This window comes from Drosophila busckii, chromosome 2L, assembly GCF_011750605.1.
Source record: "Drosophila busckii strain San Diego stock center, stock number 13000-0081.31 chromosome 2L, ASM1175060v1, whole genome shotgun sequence".
In the NCBI taxonomy this organism is placed as follows: Eukaryota; Metazoa; Arthropoda; class Insecta; order Diptera; family Drosophilidae; genus Drosophila; species Drosophila busckii.
This window is the reverse complement of record NC_046604.1, coordinates 15,169,296-15,191,986: the sequence shown is the minus strand read 5'-3', so window position 1 is coordinate 15,191,986 and position 22,691 is coordinate 15,169,296. Positions and strand designations below refer to the sequence as shown.

The 22,691-nt window shown below is 41.9% G+C and overlaps 6 protein-coding genes across 6 annotated transcripts in view; 2 read left to right on the top strand and 4 right to left on the bottom strand.

Annotated features, from left to right (window-relative positions):
- The first annotated feature begins 5,558 nt into the window (after nt 1-5,558).
- LOC108607536 (1-phosphatidylinositol 4,5-bisphosphate phosphodiesterase classes I and II) overlaps nt 5,559-22,691 on the top strand; it is a 34,181-nt gene continuing 17,048 nt past the window's right edge. Inside the window, exons 1-2 of the mRNA XM_033294417.1 lie at nt 5,559-5,999; nt 14,880-15,026. Of these exons, the coding sequence (XP_033150308.1) occupies nt 5,907-5,999; nt 14,880-15,026 (240 nt within the window). The 5' untranslated portion in view covers nt 5,559-5,906. The remainder of the gene's footprint in view (nt 6,000-14,879; nt 15,027-22,691) is intronic.
- On the bottom strand, nt 6,324-7,236 carry LOC108607535 (lectizyme). The gene has a single exon (XM_017998415.2). It carries the CDS (start codon nt 7,186-7,188, stop codon nt 6,379-6,381), a length of 810 nt encoding a protein of 269 aa, XP_017853904.1. The 5' UTR covers nt 7,189-7,236; the 3' UTR covers nt 6,324-6,378.
- Nucleotides 8,495-9,368, bottom strand: LOC108607534 (lectizyme). Its single transcript, XM_017998414.1, has one exon. The coding sequence runs from the start codon at nt 9,357-9,359 to the stop codon at nt 8,529-8,531; it is 831 nt and encodes a 276-aa protein (XP_017853903.1). The 5' UTR covers nt 9,360-9,368; the 3' UTR covers nt 8,495-8,528.
- On the top strand, nt 10,806-11,795 carry LOC108607532 (chymotrypsinogen A). The gene has a single exon (XM_017998413.1). The coding sequence runs from the start codon at nt 10,839-10,841 to the stop codon at nt 11,739-11,741; it is 903 nt and encodes a 300-aa protein (XP_017853902.1). The 5' UTR covers nt 10,806-10,838; the 3' UTR covers nt 11,742-11,795.
- On the bottom strand, nt 14,662-18,303 carry LOC108607531. The gene is made up of 2 exons (XM_017998412.2): nt 17,092-18,303; nt 14,662-15,097 (listed from the first exon to the last, which is right to left on the bottom strand). Exons 1-2 carry the CDS (start codon nt 18,185-18,187, stop codon nt 15,087-15,089), a joined length of 1,107 nt encoding a protein of 368 aa, XP_017853901.1. The 5' UTR covers nt 18,188-18,303; the 3' UTR covers nt 14,662-15,086.
- LOC108607530 lies at nt 18,549-20,726 on the bottom strand. The gene has a single exon (XM_017998411.2). It carries the CDS (start codon nt 20,644-20,646, stop codon nt 18,655-18,657), a length of 1,992 nt encoding a protein of 663 aa, XP_017853900.1. The 5' UTR covers nt 20,647-20,726; the 3' UTR covers nt 18,549-18,654.

The following is a 22,691-nucleotide window of genomic DNA, read 5'->3' as shown; positions in this document are numbered from 1 at the left end:
TAAAGCTGATATATATGTATCTGTCACAAAATACACATGCTCACAGTTATGAATAAATATAATACTCATCATCTAAGCAATAAAAACATGCTTGTAAACCAATAATAAATGCTTATATCTCTGCATCATTTATTCCAAGTTAGATATATTTTATTGACCATACTATATAAATTATTATAATATTACAAAACTATAAAAGCCGTAGGCTATCATGTTCATTCATATTAAAGCAACTAAATTAGCTTAAATAAAAATTTCGCAGCAAATAAATATAAATATTAAAATAGCAGCCACAATTCACAATTTAATACATTTATTTATTTGCTAGCATAATTGCAAGTAGAGCACTTAGTACTTATGTTAATGTTAATACACACTGTACTAACGTAAATTAATTTTGTGGCTAGCTGTTCTTGTAATTAATTATTGTTGTTGTTGTTGTTGCTGCTGCTGTCGCTTAACGCACAATAAACTTAACCAAAAGTGCCAAAGTGCGTTGGTGACAGCAAAAATGCGATTTTAATTAATAATTATCATTTGCCATTTACTTGTTGTTGCTGCTGCTGCTACTGCTGCTGTTGTTGTTGTTGCTGTTGTGCGGTTATTCGTTTGTATGCAAACCTCATTAGTTAAAACAATAATAGGTACGCGCTTATGATAATGTTTGTCCAATGGAGGCGACCGCAACGTTGACAAGCATGCAATGCATGAAATTACATTACGCATACGCAGCGTGTGCCGCACACCGTTGATTGTTTGTGTGTGCGGTTAAGCTGCATAGCTAAAAACTAAAACAGTAGCAACAACAACAACAACAACAAGCGTTGTTAATGATAGGCAGCTCTTGATAATTAATGCGCGTCGTTTATTTATTTATTGTTTGGCTGCTTTTAATGCAAAGCGCTCGCTCTCGGTCGCCCATAATTAGCCGTAATGAATAGGCAGCCAGAGATTTATGTGTATCAAGTAAACACACACAGACATATGCATGCATATATGCGTGTATTGTGGGCGTGTGTGTGTGTGTGTCTGTGTGTGTGGGCGGAATTCGAAAACATTTGACTTTTGATCTTTGCCAAAATGTCAAAATTTTTGACAGCAAGCTGTAAAGTGAAATTTGATGCCAAAAGTTAATGAACAACAACAACAACAAGAAGAACAACAACATTATTATAATCATAATGAAGTACGGCCATAATAAACTGACATTTTACTAAATTATTTGTCAGCTTGCTTGACAGCTCAAGTTGTTGCAAAGCGGATTTAAAAATTGATGAAAAATTTAAAGTCAATTTAAATTCAAGGATATTGCTGCGAGCATATATATCTATAATTACTTTTCAGTACTCAGTATAAATTTGGAATTGAATGGAATTTATTAATAAACAGCTCTTTATATAATTAATTGAAAATGAAACTGTCCTTGTGCCTTGCATAAATTAATTGATAATTGTTTTGCTGCAGCTTATTTATTTTAATTTTTTTTTGTTATCATATGCTTATTATTTATTGTGCAAGTCATGCAATTGACAATTGATATGGTCATATATATTATATTTTAAATATTTGAGCTTTAAAACTTTTGCAAATTCGCTGCCTATTTGTCAATTTATTTTAGTTTAATCTAAGGCAAAAGTTTATCAAACGACACGTGTCTGAGCCTTAGCCCTGCCTCTCTCCATCTCTCTCTAGCTTGCGCTATAAACTATGCTAAGCTTTTTGACTGGCGCCAAACGCGTTTTATAAATAGCAAATTTTACAATTGTGGGTTGAGCGTCTCGAATAGAGTTTCGCGTGCTAGCAAAAACCATCAATTGTTTTGTCAATATGTGCGCCTCTGCTTCTTATACTATGTGCATATAAATTTGATATTTAACTAAAGGCGCTTAAAGTTAAAAGTTACGCATTGGGTTGGGGGCTAAATTAAAAATGCAATCTGCTGCGGTAAACAAAGTGTAACAAAAGTTTTCCAATTGACGTTGATGTAGGTGCCTCGAGCCTTAGCAAAAAATAAAAAAAAACGAACTTGGGACATACTTTTGCTTTTGCTGCTTTGCTGTTGTTTTTATTTTGGGTGTCATTGAACTTAATATTGTTTTGCCTGGGCGTGTGGGCGTGGGCAAGGTTTATATTTTTTATTTATTTGTGTACTTTTTTTTTTATGCTACCAATATGCGAACGAGTCTATAGCCTGCAGGGCAATGGGGCCGCTGCTCAAATTGTTGACTCAACTTCAGTGCAGAGAGGCGACGAATTTTGTTTTTGTTTTGGGGTATTTACGAGTGAAATGGGACACAAGTGCCGTTATGTAAAAGCAGGCAAACAACAAAGCAGAGGATTTACATGATTGCCCAACGCCCCGGACTGACTGACTGACTGACTGAAGTGAAAGTGCGAAAGTGAGTGCGAGACCGCAAATTACTCAACACTTTTTACAGTTTTGTTTTTGTTAAATATTTTATTTAAAGGTCACACAGTGCTTGTCAAACTGTAGGCGCTGTTGAGCGCTTGCTTTCAATTTTTAATAGCAAAATCAAATCAGTTTGTTGGCATAAAAAAAATATGAAATTGCATTTGACATACAAGTAAACATAATTTGGTTTTGGCCTAAAAGCCTCGCTAACAATAAATACAAACAACAACAGCAACAATAACAATGACAAGCTAAAGCAATTAGTTTAATGTGATGCTTGCGCTCTCGCTCGCTCGCTCACATTCTCGCGCTCGCTCTTTAACGCTTTTGAGGCCGCAGCTGAAATGCGCTAGCAAAAGTTTTCTATGTACCGCAAATGAAATTATAGTCAGCTAGACACACACACACACACACACACACACATAGGTATAGAGCTGGAGGCCACAAGATTGTGTGGGTGGGGGTTGGGGGTGGGTGTTGGCGCTGTCGCTGCAATTTGCGCGACGACCAAAACGTTTTGCTCCTAAAAGCATGCCACACATTTTTTACTTGCCTGTCTCAGCTGCTGCTGCCACTACCACCAACTCTCTTATCTTTTAAGGCTCACCTGCCTCTGTCGCTGTCGCTGCTAACGTCGCTGCCAACGGCAACGGCGACGCTGTCATGCACATTAACCAAATAGCTGGCGCCTTGATTTGATTATCATGTTTTTTTTCTTCCTTCTGCCGCTTGACAAGCACCTTCCACTTCCTCAAGAGCGAACTCAAGTGTGTGCGTCTGTTTGTGCCCCAAACTCACAGCCAGCCACACTCAATGTGGCACTGCTTGTGGCAGTTGAATACGTTTGATTTTTAACACCGACATGCGTTAAAAGTTTTAGGCACAAAATAGCGCCTAATTTTGTTAGCAACAAAGTTCAGTCGCAAAAAAAAAAGAATTTAATTAAAAGCAAAATTTATTTGTAACAGCTTAAATTTATGGTCCTTAGCTGCAATTTTTCTTGCACATAAATTCGCTGCCCTTTGTGCAAAAGATAAATGTAATTTCAAACTATAAATAACAATAAAGTTGCAAACAGAAACTTTGCTGCTTAAGCTACTTAAATTGCTGAGCTAACTTGCAGTTAAAATAAAATACTTAAGAGTAGCATAAGATTTATTATTAGCTGGCATATTTAAAATTCAAAATCGAAAGTCAAGCGCTGAGTTTAAATTTGCACACATTTTAATATTACGTATACGTCTTGCTCGTTTTTAATAAAAATGTTCAAACAGGCGCATACTGAGGTTAACCTCTCAGTGCAGCAGCTGTGCTTTTTGCTTTGAGCCAAAGCAATCGCATTTTTGGCCATTAAGCATATTTGTCAATGTTGGTGACAAGAGCATTAGCAACGTCCCTCTCTCTCTGTCTCTGTGGAGAGCATTCAATCTTTTGCATTTGCAAGTGAACTGAAGCACACATGCGAGAATTTAAAGATGAAAAAAAAAAATGTACACACACATATTTTGCTTGGCACTTTGATTTATGGCGCTACCCAATTCCAACCTTGTGGGAGTTTTTAGTGGGCTGGTTAGATTGCTGGTGGGGTATATAACATTTGATGCTGTTTGTGTCGCATTCATGATTCATGTGAATTCGAAATGCGCTTGTTTGTTGAATTGCGCTACACTAGAGAAGAGAAGAGAAAAAAGCAGTCACTTCAAATCTGTGTGCTCTGTCCCACGCTCTTTGCCGCTCTTAATGCGTTATCCTTGCATAGCAACTGTAAATTGCCTGCAATAAATTGTTGCCCGTTTGCCATAAAACACTCGAAACGTTTTGCAACAAAACAGAAAAAAAACTAAAAAATAAAGTGAATATCAGCAGTGGTCTTGTTATAAAAGTCATAACAATTTTCCAATCATTTCGACGCATTTTTTGCATGCCAAACAAAATGCTTAATTACTTCCGCAAAGGGGGGCGTGGCCAGCAGCTGTTATTGTGTGTGTGTGTGTGTGACGTACAAAACTCAATTTGCAATTTTAGAAATTGCTTTGGGCTTGGGCGCTGTGTGGAAATTGTTAAAGAAAATTGCCAAATAAATGCACAAATTCAATTTTATTTATGCCAGCGAACAAAACAAAAAGCAAATGACTTCCTTGCTCACTTGCTATCTCTTTCTATTTGTGCGTGTGTGCGGTTTGGCTAAAACTTTTGCTTACATTTTGAGTTTTTGTTGCTGCAAATTGCTTATGGCATGCCACAAAAGCTGAAATTATAAATGAATTAGTTGTCGATGTGTGTGTTGCTCTCTCTCGCTCTCTCTTTCTAACTTTGTCTTCAAGTTTATTAAGTCTTAAAGCAGCTGCTTTGTTTGTCATGGCATGACAATCTTAAACTAAATAAAGCCTTTCTACAGGCAGCCTCTGTTTATAGACAGCTGTCATCAGCTTGTGTTTAGCTATTTTTAAGATCTTAAACAATAAGCGCAGACAGTCGAAGGTCAACAGCAGCAGCAGCAGCTAATTGAAAGCTGGAAATGTTTAGCAAATTAGCGAAACCTATTTTCCTTTTCTATTGCACAAGCTTCAAGCTCTCACTCTATCTCTGTAGATTGCCTAAAAATAGTCGCGAACAAAAGGCAAAGCTTACAATGCGCTCTGGCAAATTGAATGCAAAAATCCAAGCACAAAGACAGCGACGTGACCTTTTGGTTCGACTTGAGTGAGTTGAGTTGCGTTGCGTTAAGTTGGAAGCCAAGACAAAGCAAAAGTAGCTTAAGGTATACACAAGTATTTTTCATAAATACGCAGACTTGTCACAAGTGGCAGCAACACAGGGAAAGGAGAAAGTGAGAGAGAGACTGGGGGAATTGCAATATGTATGACTGGCTCTAATTTGATATTTATGAATAAAGCTTGAAACTTAAAGCAGTTTATTACTTTTGCAGCTGACCCTTTTATTTATTTACAGTGTGCAACAAACTTTTGCAAACTAAACAAGCTATTAAATTTGTTAAATTGCTTGTTTTGAATTCTTTTCCCTTCGCTTTGTTTGCTACCTATATCTAGTTGATAAGCCACTCGAAACGCATTCTATGCCAATATCTGTATCTGTATCTGTTTGTTTTTCTTTTTCGTTTATCTATTTGTAGCTCTGGCCGCGACGACACCGTCAGAATTTTAATCAAGCTCAAATAGCCCGAGTAGCCGCCACCCGCAGAATGCAGCAGGCGCAGGCCAAACAACGGACTCATTCGTATTGAGGCCAGGACTTAGGATACACGCACAAATGGCGTCATTTGTATGCAAAGCAAAGCCAACAACAACAACAACAACAATCGACAAAAAGTAGCTCAAATAACAAAGAAAATGCAGCGCAGCGGTTAAGCCTATGCCATAGTACAGCAGCAACAAAAAGCGAAACAACAATAACAAAAGGAAAACCCAAATAAAACGTGCAGAAATTTCAACTTGAAACCAAAACAGCAAAAATTCAACGCACCAGCTACAAAATGATGAGCGCAGGAGGCACCTACATATCAACCGCCAGCGTTGAGGTGCCACAGGCGTTGCAAGATGGCGAAAAGTTTATCAAATGGGATGATGTGAGTACCGACTATTAATCTATATATCAAAATAAGTTACATAATATAGACAATGTGTGTGCTTAAGCAAATTTCTGGCCACACAATTTAAATTGATTCTTCAAACTTTGACTATTAGTCATAAAGAGAAGATTTATAGAACGGACGTTGCTCACTTTTGAACATCCATATATATCTAGACGAAATGCACTCTTAGTCCTTAACTTTACATATCAAGACGAAATGTAGTCTTAGTCCTTAAACTTATCATTCATACTGCTACGGCTAACTATGCAATAAACTTTTATGGAATGGACGTTTATCTCTTTGGAAAAGACAACCCACTTGTAATAAGGAAATGTTCAAAGTTTATTTAGTTGTATATATCACATCGTTTCGACTAGTTGTTGTTGCAGTGCTTCTCGATCCAGTCAGAAAAAGCGCCCAGGTATGTGTAGACCGATGGGTATCTGGTGCTGGCACATGGAGTGTAGCCCCAAGAGACCACGCCCACTTGCTGCACACGACCGTCGGCGCGCTTGTTGACCAGCGGACCGCCGCTGTCACCATTGCAGGCGCCATCAGTGGTGCCCTGGGTGAAGGTGCAAATGTTCGACTCAGCCAGATTGTTGCCCCAAGGCAACGCTTTATCGCAATCCTCATAGCCAATAATGTTCACATCGAGTTTCTGCAGCTTGTCGGGCAAGTAGCCAAAGTTATCAAGTCCCCAGCCGTAGAGCGTGCCATTGGTATTTTCGGTAAACTCCTCGTTGGCAATGTCAATGCTGGAGACAGGAGAGCTGCCATCGCGATTCAGAGTAGTCAGATTGAGGGGTTCGTCCAGCAAGATCACACCAATATCGTAGGGACCAACACCACCGCCGTAGTTCTCATGAATACGATGACGTTTACTGCTGGCCGTGCGCACCTGCACATTGTCCTTGTCCGAGCGACTGTGGGCACCAGCAACGACAAGGTACTCGTCACTGGTCAGGCAATGGGCAGCGGTTATCACACAATTGCTCTTGTATACGGAGCCAGCGCAAAAATGCGATCTCCTTACATTTTGCAATGAGACAATAAAGGGCGCCTCGCCACTCTCAGCCTCATGGCCGTTGATAATGCGTCCCTCCGGGAAACCAGGCAGGCCAATAATGTTGCCACTAGCTGTGGCCACAACTAGCGCTAGTAATACCACAAAGGCTCTCATGTTGTCTGCTGCTCTACTAACTGTTTGTTTGTCGCACTCTCAGCCAAGTATACAGTTTATATAGCACTGCTTATCGCTAAACATTATTAATGGATTTATAATCGGAACGCTTCTTTGTTTATATTTGCTCAACTCTCGCGCGCTCTCTCTCTCTCTCAAAATGCATTCGCTATCTCTTAGCACTTTAGATCTATATCAATGCCACATCTGAAGTACTTGTCCTAGTTCTCTTTCCACAGCAAACAATTTTATATTAAACACGCTATAAATCATTTATAACAATTGCTTTTATGGTCTAACATATATAAAATTTAAACAAAGTGAACCTGTTTAATTTGCCAACTCATTTGAGTATTGATATAAATATATGTAGTCATAAAAAGATTGGACTAATCTTTCAGTTGCAGAGTTCATTCTTAAGGTTACAATACAAGTCTTGCAGCGTTGCCAGATTGTTAGCAACAAAGTCTGTAGTCAAACTTTGCTGATAAGCATTACAAGCGTAATTTATAATCTTACTAATGGAACTAGCTCATAAATCAATGCAAAGTAATTCAAGGATTAGTGCATACAATTACTGTCGTCTGCCTGAGATAAGATTTTGATAGAATTTATAGAGTTTGAACTATGGCTGTAAAACTTATATCAATTAACAGCACAAAGTTAAGTGTAATGAACATAACAGTAAAGTACCCAACTTATTCTCAGTTTTAGCTAGTAGAAGTCGAAAGTCTTATATAGTTTACTGCTGCTACACTACTAATACTACTACTTCTTCTTCTTCTACAATTTTAATAGTGTATTTTGATACACGACCAAAATAAAAAAATTATAAATTTTACGATGTTCACTTAAAGATATTTTTGAAAGAATATTTTGGGGAATATTTAAAGTATTACAAGTGGAAATCAAAGCCGAATTAAATTCTCTATCCATAATAATAAATGGGGATTTCTTGTATAAGGTTAATAAAATATTCCCATCGAAGTTACTTTCAATAGTTTCAATCAACTTATTTATGAATTAATGCATTTTGCTAATCGCAAAAAGCTTTTAAAGCTCTTCTATTCTACTCTTCTACTACTCTTATACAACTTGCTAGCTACATTATGATTGGCTAATAGCTTCTGGGCACCCACAATTCATTTTTTTTTTATCAGCATGGCACACGCCTCTAAAACAAAGTACAGCGAGCTATGATAGCGCTACTGGTAATCCAGTTTGCTTTGGCTATATCACATGATTTGATCAAGCTGATTGATTGACGCCATATAGGAATAAAAACCAAAATAGTTACGACCAAAGTCAAGTGTTTTTTTTGCATGCAAAAATGATTAAGTTTAGTAGAGTGCGTAGTATGCGCTCTGGATCTTGTTGATCCATTCAATGTAGGAGGCGACCTTGGTGTAGACAGAGGGCTTGTTGCCCAAACCGCAGGGAATGTAGCCCCAGGAAACAACACCAACGATCTCAGAGGCAGCATCGGCGTGCTCGACAACCAGAGGGCCGCCGGAGTCACCATTGCAGGCAGATCGGCTCTGCTCGAGGGCGGAAGAGCAAATGTTGGTGGGAGCTAGAGGAGCGTCCTCGGGCAAAGCCGCCTTGCATTCCTCGTAGTTGATCAGTTCGGTGGTGATGGTCATCAGAGTCTTGGCGGGCGTAAGCACATAGGATTTGGGTTGACCCCAGCCATACAGATGGCTCTCACCCTCATGAACCTCAGCAGGGGCGGGCAGGGTAGCAGCGCTGACCCACTCGTTGAAGATGAAGGGCTCGCTGACGTGCAACAGGGCAATATCGAAGGGACCAACGCCGCCAGTGTATTGCTCATGAATGCGTCCAAAGTCCACACGGCGGTGCTGGGTCTTCTCATCGACCTCGGCGCGCTTGTGCAGGCCACTGATGGCGCTCATGCCCACAGGGTTGGAGATGCAATGGGCGGCAGTCAGAATCCAGTGCTTGTTGATGATGGTGCCGCCGCAGCTGTGCGAGTGCTTGTCGAACTTGGCGCCCAACGAGACAATGTAGGGTGCACCATGAGCATCGGCCTCGGTGCCATTGATGACAAAGCCGGTGGCAAAGCTGGGCACGAACTTGATCAGCTTATCAAGGTTAGCACCCTGAGCGCCCAAAGCGAGCGCAGCCAACAAAACTACAACAAATACCTTCATTCTTAGACTTGAACTTCGAATGTGTTGCTGAACCGAAAGCAACGCGTGTCTTTTATACCGAAACACTATCGCGGCTAAGCAGATGGATTTATGAAATCCATTTAGCGATTTGGTCGATTACGCTTCGTTTGAATTTCCCCAAGCTGATTGCAATCACCCGATAAGCAATGCCCTTGAACTAACAAACTAACTAACATATAATTTTAGTTTTACAACAACACGTGGCGCACGCTTAGGCAGAACATGCGCTTAAAATATCTGTGTTTATTTTTAAAGCCCCACGTCCTTGACAGGCGCACGCATCCAGTTGTTTGTTCCACACACTTTACTGTCCTGGCCAGCGGTCATTTTGCGGGCCCTTTTTTGCCAATTAAAAGCAAATTTCACGCCGCTGCGGGCATGGACTTTGTGCCACACACACACACATAACGCTCAAATTGAAAACAACAACTACATACGGCTGGGGAAAAGCCCCATAGCTGTGGGTACTCTTAGGCAGTGGTGGGAGTGGGGGTTAGGTGCCAACATAAATGGCATTTTAAAGTCCAGTTGAGCGACGATAATTAAAAGCAGCAACAAAGGCTGCATTTGACTTTAGAGCCGAGCTGCATATAGTGCTATTTGAAAATAACAAGATTAGATAACGCAAAATTAGTAAAGCGTAGTAAATTTAATGCTTAGAATTTCATTCAATTAACAAATGTTTACATAATGAACAAGCTGCTGAAAGTATAAGAAATGTTTAGCAATCAACTTCAATTGAATGAGTAACGGTTATGCGAAATTTTATTTCCAAATTATCCTTTGGAGTTTTAGATATTTAAGCTATAAGCAGTAGAGACTGTGACGAATTTCTAGGTAAAGTGTGTTTAAAAATTGGGCAGCTGCAACTTCAATTGATTGAGTTACAGCAATTCGTTATTTTATTTCTAGTTTATCTTTGGGAATTACAGAATTTAGACATTTAAACTTAAACCCTTTAAAAAATTCCTAGTTGGGTATATCACATAAAAGAGTCGATATGCATATCCATTCATCTTTTTCCAATGAGATTTTTTCAATACTTAAATTGTTAGCAGAGTTAGTGACAAATTGCTTAGCAAAGTGTATTTTAAAGTTGGCTACATTCCAAAATAGAGTCAAGTAGACCATTCCACGCATTGACTTTCAACTTATGGCCTAGCATAGATTTTTTTTAGCTTTGTGCTTAATCTATAACCTTCAATTAAAGGCATAATTTTGTTGCCTAGCCCTGAAACATCAAATTGTTGCGCATATTTTAAGTTTATAAACTACTGTGCGGGAAATTTACTCCCAAAAATGAAATGAGCAGCTGCTTATCTTAAAGCGCTGACGCTTACGCTCACGCTCTTGGCTTATCGCAAAAGCTCTATTATGGCAGGCTGCTATAAAAGAACGTCAAGGTGCCGGGCGCGCTGCATAATCAACAACAGTTTGTCTTAAAGAGAAAGCATAAAAATGTTTAAGTTACGCGTGCTAATCGCTCTGACGCTCTTGGCCGTGGCCAGTGTGGAGGCAAATCGAGCGCATTTGGAGCAGCTGCTGGCGGGACATTACGATGAGCCGCTGTTGCAGCAGCTGCAGCAGAAGTTGCAACGCGAGCAGCAGGAGCAGCCAGCAGTGCGTATTATTGATGGCAACGATGTGCAGGGTGTGGATAATGCGCCATATCTAGTGTCGCTCAGTCTGACGGCCAAGACTTATGCGCATCAGTGTGCTGGCGCGATAATCGGCAAGCGTTGGGTGCTCACTTGTGCGCACTGCGTGGAGGAGCTGCGTAAATTCAATGGCGACATCAAAGGCAGCGCCATCTATGCGGGTCTGATGAATCGCTCGAATGTGAAAGAGGCACAAGTGCGCTATGTGGACTTTGCCTCGACGCATCGCCTGTTCAATGGCGCCGCTGGCAGCGATAACATTGCGCTGTTGCATGTCTCCGAGTCGTTTGTCTACTCGGCACGTGTGCAGCAGATTGCGCTGCCCGATCTGCTGGAGGATTACAGCGGCAAGACAGCTATAGCCTATGGCTGGGGTCTGACGCATGCCGATGACGCTGAGTACTCCAAGGAGCTGCAATATGCATTCGCTCCACTGTTGAACAGCAGCGACTGCCAGCAGCTGCTGCCCAAGGATGCGCCTCTGTCTCGTCAGCAGGTTTGTGCTCAGGTCACCGCTTGCTATGGCGATGGCGGCACTCCGCTGGTCTACTGGCCCATTCATGGACCCGCCGAGCTTGTTGCTCTCGGCAGCTGGAGCTACATGCCCTGCGGCTATGCTCATCGCCCTACAGTTTACACCAGCGTGCCCGCCTATGTGGATTGGATCTATCAAGTCATCAGCGCTTACTATCAACTCAACTAACAACTGTAGCTGACCTCATGTTTTGTACTTTAAAATATACAACTTAAGATTAAATAATACGCGTTTATCTTATCGCGCAATTTCGAGCAATCAATTCATAGACTACGATCGCGATAACTTCTGTTTATCAATGCGCGCATATTAATCCAAAAGTATTACGCGGCGTATACTTAACAAGCGCAGCAAGCAGCACTTTAAGCCGCCCCAACAAACTTGGCAAAACTTGTTGCCACTTGAGCTGCGCGCATTAAGTTTCTTTTCGTTTTCTCAAGTGCTTGGCAAACTAGCTTAGCCTCAGCCTCAGCCTCAGCCTCAGCTTCAGCTTCAGCCTCAGGTGCAAGGCCTTCGCATCTGCATGCATATTTTTTATTTTATGACAACATTTGCTTGTAGTTTCGCATGTTGCAGCTGCCGACACTCATTTGAATAGTTTTCTGTCTATTTCAATTGGGTGTTGGGTATAAGCAGCGCTCAAGTTGAGTTTGCCAGTTAGTTTCAAATGTTATGCTAAGCTACAGTTTACTGTTAAGCAAATAATATAAAGTTTAATATAAATTTTAAGTGGCTGTTAACAAATATACAGCTGAACTGTTAACAACATAAGTGAATGCAAAAAGAGTTTACAAATCAATTTAACGCTTAATTGCTAACATGCTGTTAAATAACAGTTAAATGTTAAGCACATAATGTAATATTAAAATGTTATGTTATAGCGCTAACTTAGCTGTTAACAAGTCACGCTTTACTGCTATTAACATAAAGTTAAATAACAGTTTAATGTTAACAACTTTAATTAATAACCAATTGATGAAGAGCTTACATTTAGTTGATGAATGCTGCGTAGCTGCTATCAACATAATGTTAAATAAGAGCTAGCTGTTAACAGCAAAAGCTTAATCTGTAATTAGTTAACAATTGATACATAAATTCTGCTGTAATTATGATAATAACTTAAAATGAAACTAATGCTTTATAACATAGATATATATATATATGTCAATTAACATTACTACTGGCTGTTAGCTAACAGTTGCAACTAGTGCCTTAAGAGCATGCCAAGAAAAAATAGCAACTTGCTATAGTTGAGCGTATTTCATTTTTGTATTTGAACTTCTCTGTGTTGCTTTCGAGTTTTATTTTCTGTCATACGCAGTGAGTGCCACAGCTGCTGGCCTAAGTAATCCCAAATAGCATTTGCATACTCCCTAAAGTTGCCAACTCACGCTCAGTTAGCCTTGCTCTGTCTTGCTGTCTCGCTCTCTCGCTTAACTCAACACACACTCAAACACGCACTTGGCAAAGTTTATTGGCAGGCGTGCTGCTTCTTCTCTTACCAAAGCCTGATTGACAATGGGCCATGGGTAACGATTCTATTTGTCACTGTATAGAGCTACAGCTAATGTTGCAAGCTACACTGCCAAAAAATTATGAACCAAAAGGTAGTTCAATAACAATAAATACAATTTTTGTATTTGATTTCTTTGGCTGCTTTTCTTGCAGTGTAAATGTGCGCACAGCTGCTAACGCAACTCAAAGCTATAACCATTTTAGCCTGGGCGTCTAGCTTTAACCAGCTTACCCAACTCGTTTACCCCTTTTGTGCGTCTGAGCGAGACAGCGCAACGGCAAGAGCGAGTGAGCGACTCAGGCTGCTACCATCAATTGAATTATGCATGTAATCGCTCTTAGAGCCCCCAAAAATAACGCCGAGGCACTAACTTGACAACTGCCACACTCACAAATTCACAAACTGGCAACTGTTTTGTGTGTGTGGCAATGTTGCCAAATTTGCAGCTATCTATATCCATATAGTTGCTACTTCGATTGGATTACAACGATAATTGTGCATATTGATATCCAAATTAACGAGCGTAAGTCTGTTAAACAAAAGCATTTGCCTACAGCTGCAATTAGTTTACAGTAATTAGACAAAACAACAAATAGGATAGCAAAATAACCAATTAGTGGGAGTGGGGAGGGTTACCAGTCTCGTCCCAATTAGGAGCGCACAACCCTTTTACCCAAAAATGCTACGGAAAACCGAAATATGCGCTTAATTGAAAGTAAATGCGTACACAGTGCGGGACGGGGCGGGGGGCAAAGCAAAGCCTTAGATATTTTCAATATCAATAATTGAAACGCTTTTGATAGAGTTTGGGTCAGCTGGGGTTACTCACTCCCCCCTGCTTTTGGCCCAAGTGAAATTTTGGCACCTCTTCGCCTTCGCTTGAGGTTTGAGTTCATTAAACTGAGAGTATAATGAACTCGATTCGTGTCTTGCCACAAATTCAATTAGCACATTATGACCGATTTGGCAAGCACCATCAATTTTATAACCCTTAATATAGATTATTAATATTTGAATTTAAATTGCGCCGCGTCATAACGAATTTGTGCAGGTCTGTTGACGCTTCAATTTAAATGATACGTATTTTATATAAAAGAAAACTGCAATGTTTATGTTTATAAATATATTTTATTGTTATTAAAGTAACGTACGCAGCTAAACAATTTGAAATTGCTATAAACAGCTCGTTAGAGCTGCTGGCATATTTTATTGCAAGTCTATTTCCTAGAATTGTGTACATCATTTGACCCATTGAGACGTCTCCTATTCAAGTATGCGCATAAAATAAGATATTTCACTTTTGGCAGCGAGCTGCTTAATCATTGGACGACGCATCTGTTAGCCATTGCCAGCTGTGGCCAACATGAGATATTTCGCTTACGCTTTTGTATGTTTTTAAAAAAAATATTTTTCGTTGAATGTTTTATGAATGAACGCTAAAATATTTATGATGGCATTTAATTTTGACTTAAATTACAAGCAAAAGACATACACAGAGTGCACTTTGTTAGCATAAAGAGGCTGCCTGGCCTGCCTGCCTGCCTGTAATAAATTCATTAGAGTGGGCAAAAGTTGAATGAACCAACACTGAGGCGCCCGCACACCAGCAAACATTTTTGGGTGCGGGGCGCCACAGATCCAAAATTTTATTGCTGCTACAAGTAAATGTATATAAATATATATATATAGGACGTTCCACAATATATCTGGCACAAATTAGATCTAGTTTATACGTCTGCTCTGTTTATACCAACATCGCTTACGTTCTCTCTCTCTGTTATAACTTACAGGACTCTGGGAGTGGAACGCCAGTTACAATGCGTGTGGATGCCAAGGGTTTCTATTTGCATTGGGTGGATCAGAATAATGAGCTCGACATACTGGATATAGCCACCATACGCGATGTGCGCACTGGACAATATGCCAAGAAGCCAAAGGTGCGTATACTTGATACTATTGCTATTGAACTTAACTGCAGGGCTACGCTTCGTTTAGTTTTAGCTACATTCTGCAAAAGAAAAACGAAATATTTATACACATGAGCAGCAAAAGTTTCTGTGTGTGTGTGTGTGGTGTACAAACATGTTGAGCTCTCTTTGTATGTGTGTGTGTGTGTGTGACATGCTGGCATTTGTGTCGTTTTGTTAGCTAATCCCTGGTACGCTACAAGTCGGCTTATAAATTTGTTTTAAATTGCAGCAGCGCACAGAGTGAAAAAAAAGTTAAAGCTCTGCGACTTATTGAAATGCTGTATATGACATTTTTGGTAATGGCAAGGCTAAGTAGCCTGACAGTTTAAGCCTTAAATTGCGCAATTTTCAGTCAACAATTTGTGTCTTATATGAAATTTTAAATTACTTCCGCAAGCTGCACACAAAAGCAGCAAATTTTTTGCTTTAAATAAATTTTATTTATAAGCTTGCCGCACTTAATTAAATTTATTACGCATGCATATAAATAATTTGATTAAATAAATGCTGTGCATATTTTCGTTTTAATTTTACATATGAATATTTAATTTTAAAATAATATTTTCATTTAGTGCATACGCAATTCGTTTTTGCCTAACTTAAGCACTGAATTTTTATACTCTGTTTGTTTTGCGTGTGTGCGTGTGTGTAAACATATTTTTGAAAACATTAATTATTTGGTTGGCTGGACTGCGGTACTGAAAACGGATATTTGGCATATTTTTGTGCTTATGCTGCATAGAGCTAATAAAAAGCAAAGAAAAAAAATAAAAATAACACAAATTGTGGTACGAGGTCGTCGTTGTGGAAACTAATTGCAATTTTTTGGGCAAGCGCTGCTGTTGGCTGTTGGCTGGGCGCACAGTGCGTATGCTTAACGCATCATTTTAAACGCATTGCGCTCGCTTTCTCAATGTTTCTTCACAGCAAGCAGGTCACGTGCTTTACGCTTCACTCCACAAAAGACTTGCCGCTTTGGCTTTCTCTTCTGCTGCTGCTGCTGCTTTCATTTGCAGTCAAGTTGCGGCTCATTGGCCATTGTTTTGCTTGTCGCCATATTTGCTTGTCGCTCTTGTTTGCCACACAGTTAGTTTGTGCCTTAAGGCTTTGTTGCAAGCTCGCTGTCCCAAGTTTTTGCTTTCATTGTTCATTGTGTACGTTGCTGTGACCCAATACATTTATCATTGCAATGACACTTGCCCTCCAGCTCTCTATCCAAAACGCATTGAGCAAGCAACAACGCGCAGTTTTCAAGCTACGTTTGCTTGCATTATCGATTCTCATTGCTATCTCTAGCTATAAATCATTGCTAGCTAGCACACCCAACTTTTTAGCCTTAGCCTGCCAAAATGAATTTCATTTTGGTACTAATGAAAAAGCTTACTGGAAAAACGAAAAGCAGACAACGTACATTTTTGCATTAATTAAATGCAAATGCAGCAGCACTCACATGTGTGTGATAATTAACTCGGAGCTGGGAGCTGCATGCAGCACATGCAAAAGTCAAAAGCTAACCAAGCCAAGGTCTCTCTCTCTCTGGGGCGTGGTCAGTTCACTCTGCTTGCTTGTACTACGTTGATTAATAATGTGCAAGCGTATACCACTAAAAGTCCAATGGGGAGCTGAGCTTAAAAGTATTTAAATTTAAGTATTTGAAAGTTGGGGGCTAAGCTAAGTTCAAATTTCGTAGCATACATTGCAGCGCTGCGAAAATTTCAATGGCTGCTGCTTAGCTACAAATGATTTAAAACTTTCTACTGTCAATGTTATCTCACATTTATGTTGTGGCCGTTGCCGCATGTTGCGCAATCGCTTGACTGCGCTGCAGTTTTTATATAATCAAAGCAGTTGGCAGCGCTTTTGTTGCGTGTGACGTGTGCTCTGCTCAAGCTGTCATCGTTTAAATAAAGTTATGCATAAGTCAGAGACGCTTTCAATTGTTGGCAGTCTCAGCAGCTGTTGCTGGCATTGCCTTTGGGGGGCTAACTACGCAGTTTGCTTAAACGTTTTGTAAGCAGCTTTTGTTACTCACCAGTTTCGCCAGCTGACGTTGCTGGCTGCTCTTGACTGCAGCAACACTTGTCTGTTGAACTATCTTTCTTCAAGATCGTGCCATTCGATTTGCTGCAGCTGAGCTCGGCTGAGCTGCGCTGGCTGCTTGGCTGCTGCTGCTGCTTCTTCTCCAACTTTTCATACTCCGCTCCGTAGGGATTATTACAGACATCGAGCTCAAAGCATTGCACTAACTTTACATACAGTTCATCATAGTTGCGTGGCTCTGAATCGGCTTCCTGCTCCAGCGCCAGCTCCTGCTGCAGCTGCTGCTCGTACGTTTTCTTATCCGCCTGATACATTTTCCATTGATGAGCAGTGCACCAATTCTCTGGTATGCCACATTGCAGCTCACAATACTTGTGCTTGCGTCGCAGTCCATGCTTGGGCTTCTTGGCGGGCTTCTCCATGTCCAAAGCGCGCTTGAGCGTTATGGGCGGCCTGAAAGCGCGCGCTGGATTGGGATCCACATTGCTGGGGCAGTGTAGCCATTCGAATGCAGCCTTGTGATCCAATTGTCGCTTTACATTGGGCATATTGCTTATGCGCTCGTGCAGCTCATCGCGATTGAGCGTGTAGCACATGTCGCCATGTTTGGGTGGCTTGCACTTGCACTTGCACTTGGCCGCCTTGGGCTTCTTTGCAGCTGCTGCCTCCGGCTTATCGTTTGCTATGAGCAAACATTTGCTTAGCAGCTGATTGAATTGGACTGCATCTGGTTGTGGCACAATGGCCTCAATGCCATAACAGCTCAATGCCTCCTTGTGGGGTTGCTGCTTCCAGAACTCCACGAGGTCCGTTTCGGTTGTTTGTGGTGGATTCGGTACAAGATCTCGCTTGCAGCCCGCCCGCTCCACAGCATCGGACAAATTATTCGCCGTCACTTGGAGCAAACACTTGGACACAGGCGGTCGTATGCTCGGATAAGTTTCCTTGGCATAAAACTTTGCCGTCTTGCAGTTTTGCATGCGTATTATATCGTAGGGCGTATAGAGACTCCAATCGGTTTGCTTGGGTGGCTCCTCCAGCTCACTGGGATCTGTTGCTGTCAGAATCGATGACTTTTGTCGCCGCATTTTATGTGCAAATATTCAAGGCGCGTATAAAAACTAGAATTAAAAATCAGGACAATTATTTAAAAAATACTTTTTTTTTTCTACTTTTTTCTTGTGTATTTTTTATGTAGACAGCACAGAAATTTTGTTACTCGTTTGGTTCAAAACATTTTTTTATACTAGAGAGTGAGACGAGCTGAGCTTGTAAGCAAACTTAAATAGTTTACTATGTTGTAAGTGAAACTTTTAAAAATACTAGAGAGTAAATATCTAAAAAATACTAGAGATTTGCAAATCTATCGCTATTGCTTCACTTCACTATTTCAATAAGTTCTGCTTTAATTTTTAAACATTGCACATAGTTTTTATTTGCTTATAAACCAAAAACTATTGGAAAAAAATGAATAATACACCACTTAACAATTGAAATGAAATTAAATATAGACAGTGAATTGGGATACAAGCAACATGAAGCTTTTGGGCGCTTATCAAACGCATAGACACTCACGAAAGCGTTGGCAAATGCGTTTTCTAACATCGTCCAGATCAAAGTTCAAGGTATTATCCTTGATCTCATGATTGGCTCCCAGCAGTTGCTGTAATTCCCGCATAGCTTGCAAACAGTCGCAGTAATCGCCCAGCTTGGGATTGCTGCAGAAGCAATTGCTGCAATCGATGGCATCGCATTTGTGCTGAGGTGCGGCATAGACGGGCTTGCGGCACTTGATGTACTCCCGATGGCCGAGGCGTTTGTAATTGTCTCGCAGCTGACGCAGCTTATCCTGCTCCTTCATTTCACGTATGAGCGGAGTATCGGGGTCGGGCTTACGGCCCTGCATGCATTCGCAGGGTTCGCAGGGACAGGGTTTGATTGGTTTTTCACCTCCGCCTTTTTTCGTTTTGTCTCTTCGCTTGGGTCGATCGCCGTCCTTCTTATGCCTTCGCTTCTTTTTCTTCTTCTTGCCATCATCGCTACCGCCGTCTTTGGTTTTATCACCATCAGCCCCATCACCATCAGTTCCATCACCATCCTTGCCGTCGCCGTCGCCCTTGCTTCCACCACGATCACCGCCATCGCCGCCATCTTTGCTTTTATCTCCGTCACCGTCCTTACCATCAGTTCCATATGCATGGTCTTTGTCAGGATCGAACTTGATTTTGGTTTTGTCTTTGCCATCTCCGCCCCCGCGTTTGCTATCGTCGTCATCGCTCTTTTTCTTTTTACGGTCATCTCCGTCATATTCATCATCGTCACCAAAACCTTTTTTCCCTTTTCCTCCATCGCCATCGTCACCAAAACCTTTTTTCCCTTTTCCTCCATCGCCATCACCTTTGCCACCTTTGCCGCCTTTACCGCCTCCGTGGCCATCATCTCCGTCGCCATCACCAGCACCATCACCATAGTTGCCTGGTTTCTTTGGTTTATGCAGCGGCGGTCTGGGACCTCTGGGTGCATCGTAATCAATTTCATCACTATCAGCTGCACCGCCATCATCAGCGCCGCCATCTGCTCCATCACCACCGCCGCCTTCTCCATCGCCTCTGTCCAATGCGCCACAACATTTCTCATACAACAGTTGACAACAATCGGGCTTTGGATTCTGCACAAAGCAGCTAACAAGCTCCTTATAAAGTTCATCATAGGTGCAAGGTTCCGATTTGGTTGTTCGCAGCTGCTGCTGCTGCTGCTCCAATTCAAAGGCCTGTTCGTAGGGCTTTGGCTGCTGTTTGTATTGCTGCCAGGACTGAGCGGTGCAATCATTCTCTGGAATGCCGCACTGCAGTTCACAATATTTGTGCGTCTTGCGTCGAAGTGGAAACCTTTGTTTGCGTTTGGATTTCTGCATGCCCAGCGCTGACTTGAGCTCAATGGTGGGTGCATCTATACACAGCTTTTGAGCTGCTTTAGCCTTAGTGGGGCAATATACAGAACTAAACGCGTTGCTCGCTTTAAGCTGGCGTTGCACAGTGGGCATGGCTTGCAGTTTAGCCTGCAGTTCCAAGCGATTTAAAACCAAACCCAATGTGCGTGGTTTTTTCTGCTTCGTTTGCATCGTTTGCTGCATCATCATTTGTTGCTGTTTTGGTTTTCTCGGCCGCTTCTCTGTGCCAACTGTGGATTTTCTTAAGCATTTGCTAAGCAGCTGATTGAACTGCAGATCATCTCCACCGCCTATGCCATAGCAGCTTAGCGTATGCTTGTGTGGACTTTGCTTCCACGCCGCCAGAATATCATCGCGTTCCATATTGAAATGTCGCTCACAGCCTGCACCCTCCACTGCCTGCTGCCAATATTTGTGCGACTGTGGTCTGCTGCATTTCGATATCGCTGGCTGTACGCTCGGATATATCTCGGGCCGTCGCACTTTGTAGCTCTTGCAGCGGTAATAGCGCACAGCTTTCTCTGGTGACAGCTCCAGCCAGTCGGACGCATCCTGCGACTGTCCCGTAATTAAATCTATTTCACGTTGTCTACGCATAGCTTCGTATACTACTAAAACTTAAAAATCTATATCTGGTTTTTTTTAGATTTTTATTTTTTACATCTGCACAACAGAAATTTTGTGTTATCTTCTGTTCGAAAATATTTTAGATAATGATTAAAAGCTCAAGCAAGCTAAGCAAAGTCTACTTTGCTATAACTAAAAAGTCAGTTTTGTCTATAGCATACAATCTTCTTTTATTATAATAATTTCGTACAACTCTTATGGGCGACATGACAGTTACAAGAACAACAATAGTCAGCGTCAAGTTACTACAACTACGTAATTCGTCTATAAGCTCGCAACGAAGCGTTTACCAATGCGTTTGCTCAAGTCCTCCAGATTAAAGATCAGCGTATTGTCTTTAATCTGATGCTTGGCACCCAGCAGTTGCTGTAGCTCGTGCATTGCTTGCAGACATTCGCAATATTCGCTTAGTTTGGGATTGTTACAGAAGCAATCATCGGTTTCAATGGCATCGCAATGTGATAAGGGCGCCAGATATTGAGGCTTGCGACATTTTATAAACTCGCCATGACATTTTCGTCTGTAGTAATCGCGCAATTCGCGCTCCTTTTTCTCCAACTTCAGTTGACGTATGAGCGGTGAGTCTGGTTCGGGCTTAAGACACTCGCAGATCTCACAGGGACAGTGCTTAGGCTTGCTTGGCTCTGTTGGTGTCGTTTCATCTTCTGCTTCTCCCTCTGTCTTCACAACCTCTATAGGTTTTACGATCTTCTTTTTGTGTTTTTTTGGTTTCTTTTCTGGTAGAGGCAATCCACTTGTCTGGTCGGCGACCTCGTCAGCTTTCAACATATCTGGATGCTCAAGATCTGGATCACGATCAGTATATTGTGAATATAATTGCTGCGTGAGCTTGTCGCTACTGTCAAATGCTTCCAGGTGTGGTTTTTTTACCTCATCTGGCGCATCGATCTCGCCAAATAGAGCAGCATCCCTTTTTTTGCCTCCTTTGCCTCCTTTGCCTCCTTTATCCTTGCCTGTGGTCTTGTCTTTATCTTCGGTTTTACCCGAGTCTCTAGGTTTGCCTCCAGCTGTTTTTCCAGGACTACGACCACCACCATGAGATTGATCGTCTTCGCCTGGCCTGTCCGGGCCATCACCAGCGGCTCCGCCTTTGCCAGCGGCGCCTCCTTTGCCAGCGGCTCCTCCTTTGCCAGTTGCTCCTCCTTTTCCCGGTTTACCTTCTTCAAGCTCCATATCTTTCATAAAATCACGGCCGCTTTTATCTTTACCACCAGCACCACCACCTGGCTTTCCACCTTTACTCTTGTCACCTTGCTCTTCACCAGGTCGTTCGGCATTGAGCTTGCCAAAGCCGCCAGCACCACCACCACCAGCAGTAGTCTTTCCACCAACGCCTCCAGTTTTGCCGCCCACGCCTCCAGTTTTGCCGCCAGTCTTACCACCAGCTTCAATAGTCTCATCAAAATCGTCGCCTCCTGGTCTATTTTTTTCACCACCGGTTTTTCCACCCATACCACCTTGAGTTTTGCCTGGTCCATATGCGTTCGCTTGTCCCTTGCCTGGTGCAGCACCGCCCACTTTGCCATAAGCACCAGGAGAATCCGCATTGGGAGAATCCGCAGCCATGCCTTGTTTGCCAGGCCTACCACCACCACCATATCCCGGACGACCAGCACCCGGCTGTTGATCATCAGAGTCTTCAAAATCGCTGGGTCTGGCGCTAGGTCTAAGATGTGGTTTAATTGGTCTGCCTGGTCGTCCGGGCGTTGCATCGTCTTCGGAGCTATAAGTGCCATCGGGACGTATGTTGTGTACCTTATGTGGTGGTGCTGGTATGCCATGTGTGTTGTAGGGATCATATGCAGTATCTACTACATTAAAATCGGGTTCAACGGGTTTGCGGCCGCGGCGGCAACACTTGTCATAGAGTCTGGCCATGCAGTCGGGACAAGCTTCCTTGACGAAACAGTTGATGAGCTGCGCATAGAGTTGATCATAGGACTGCGGCTCTGGCGCTGCTTGACGCGCCTGCTGCTCCTGCTGCTGCAGCTCCA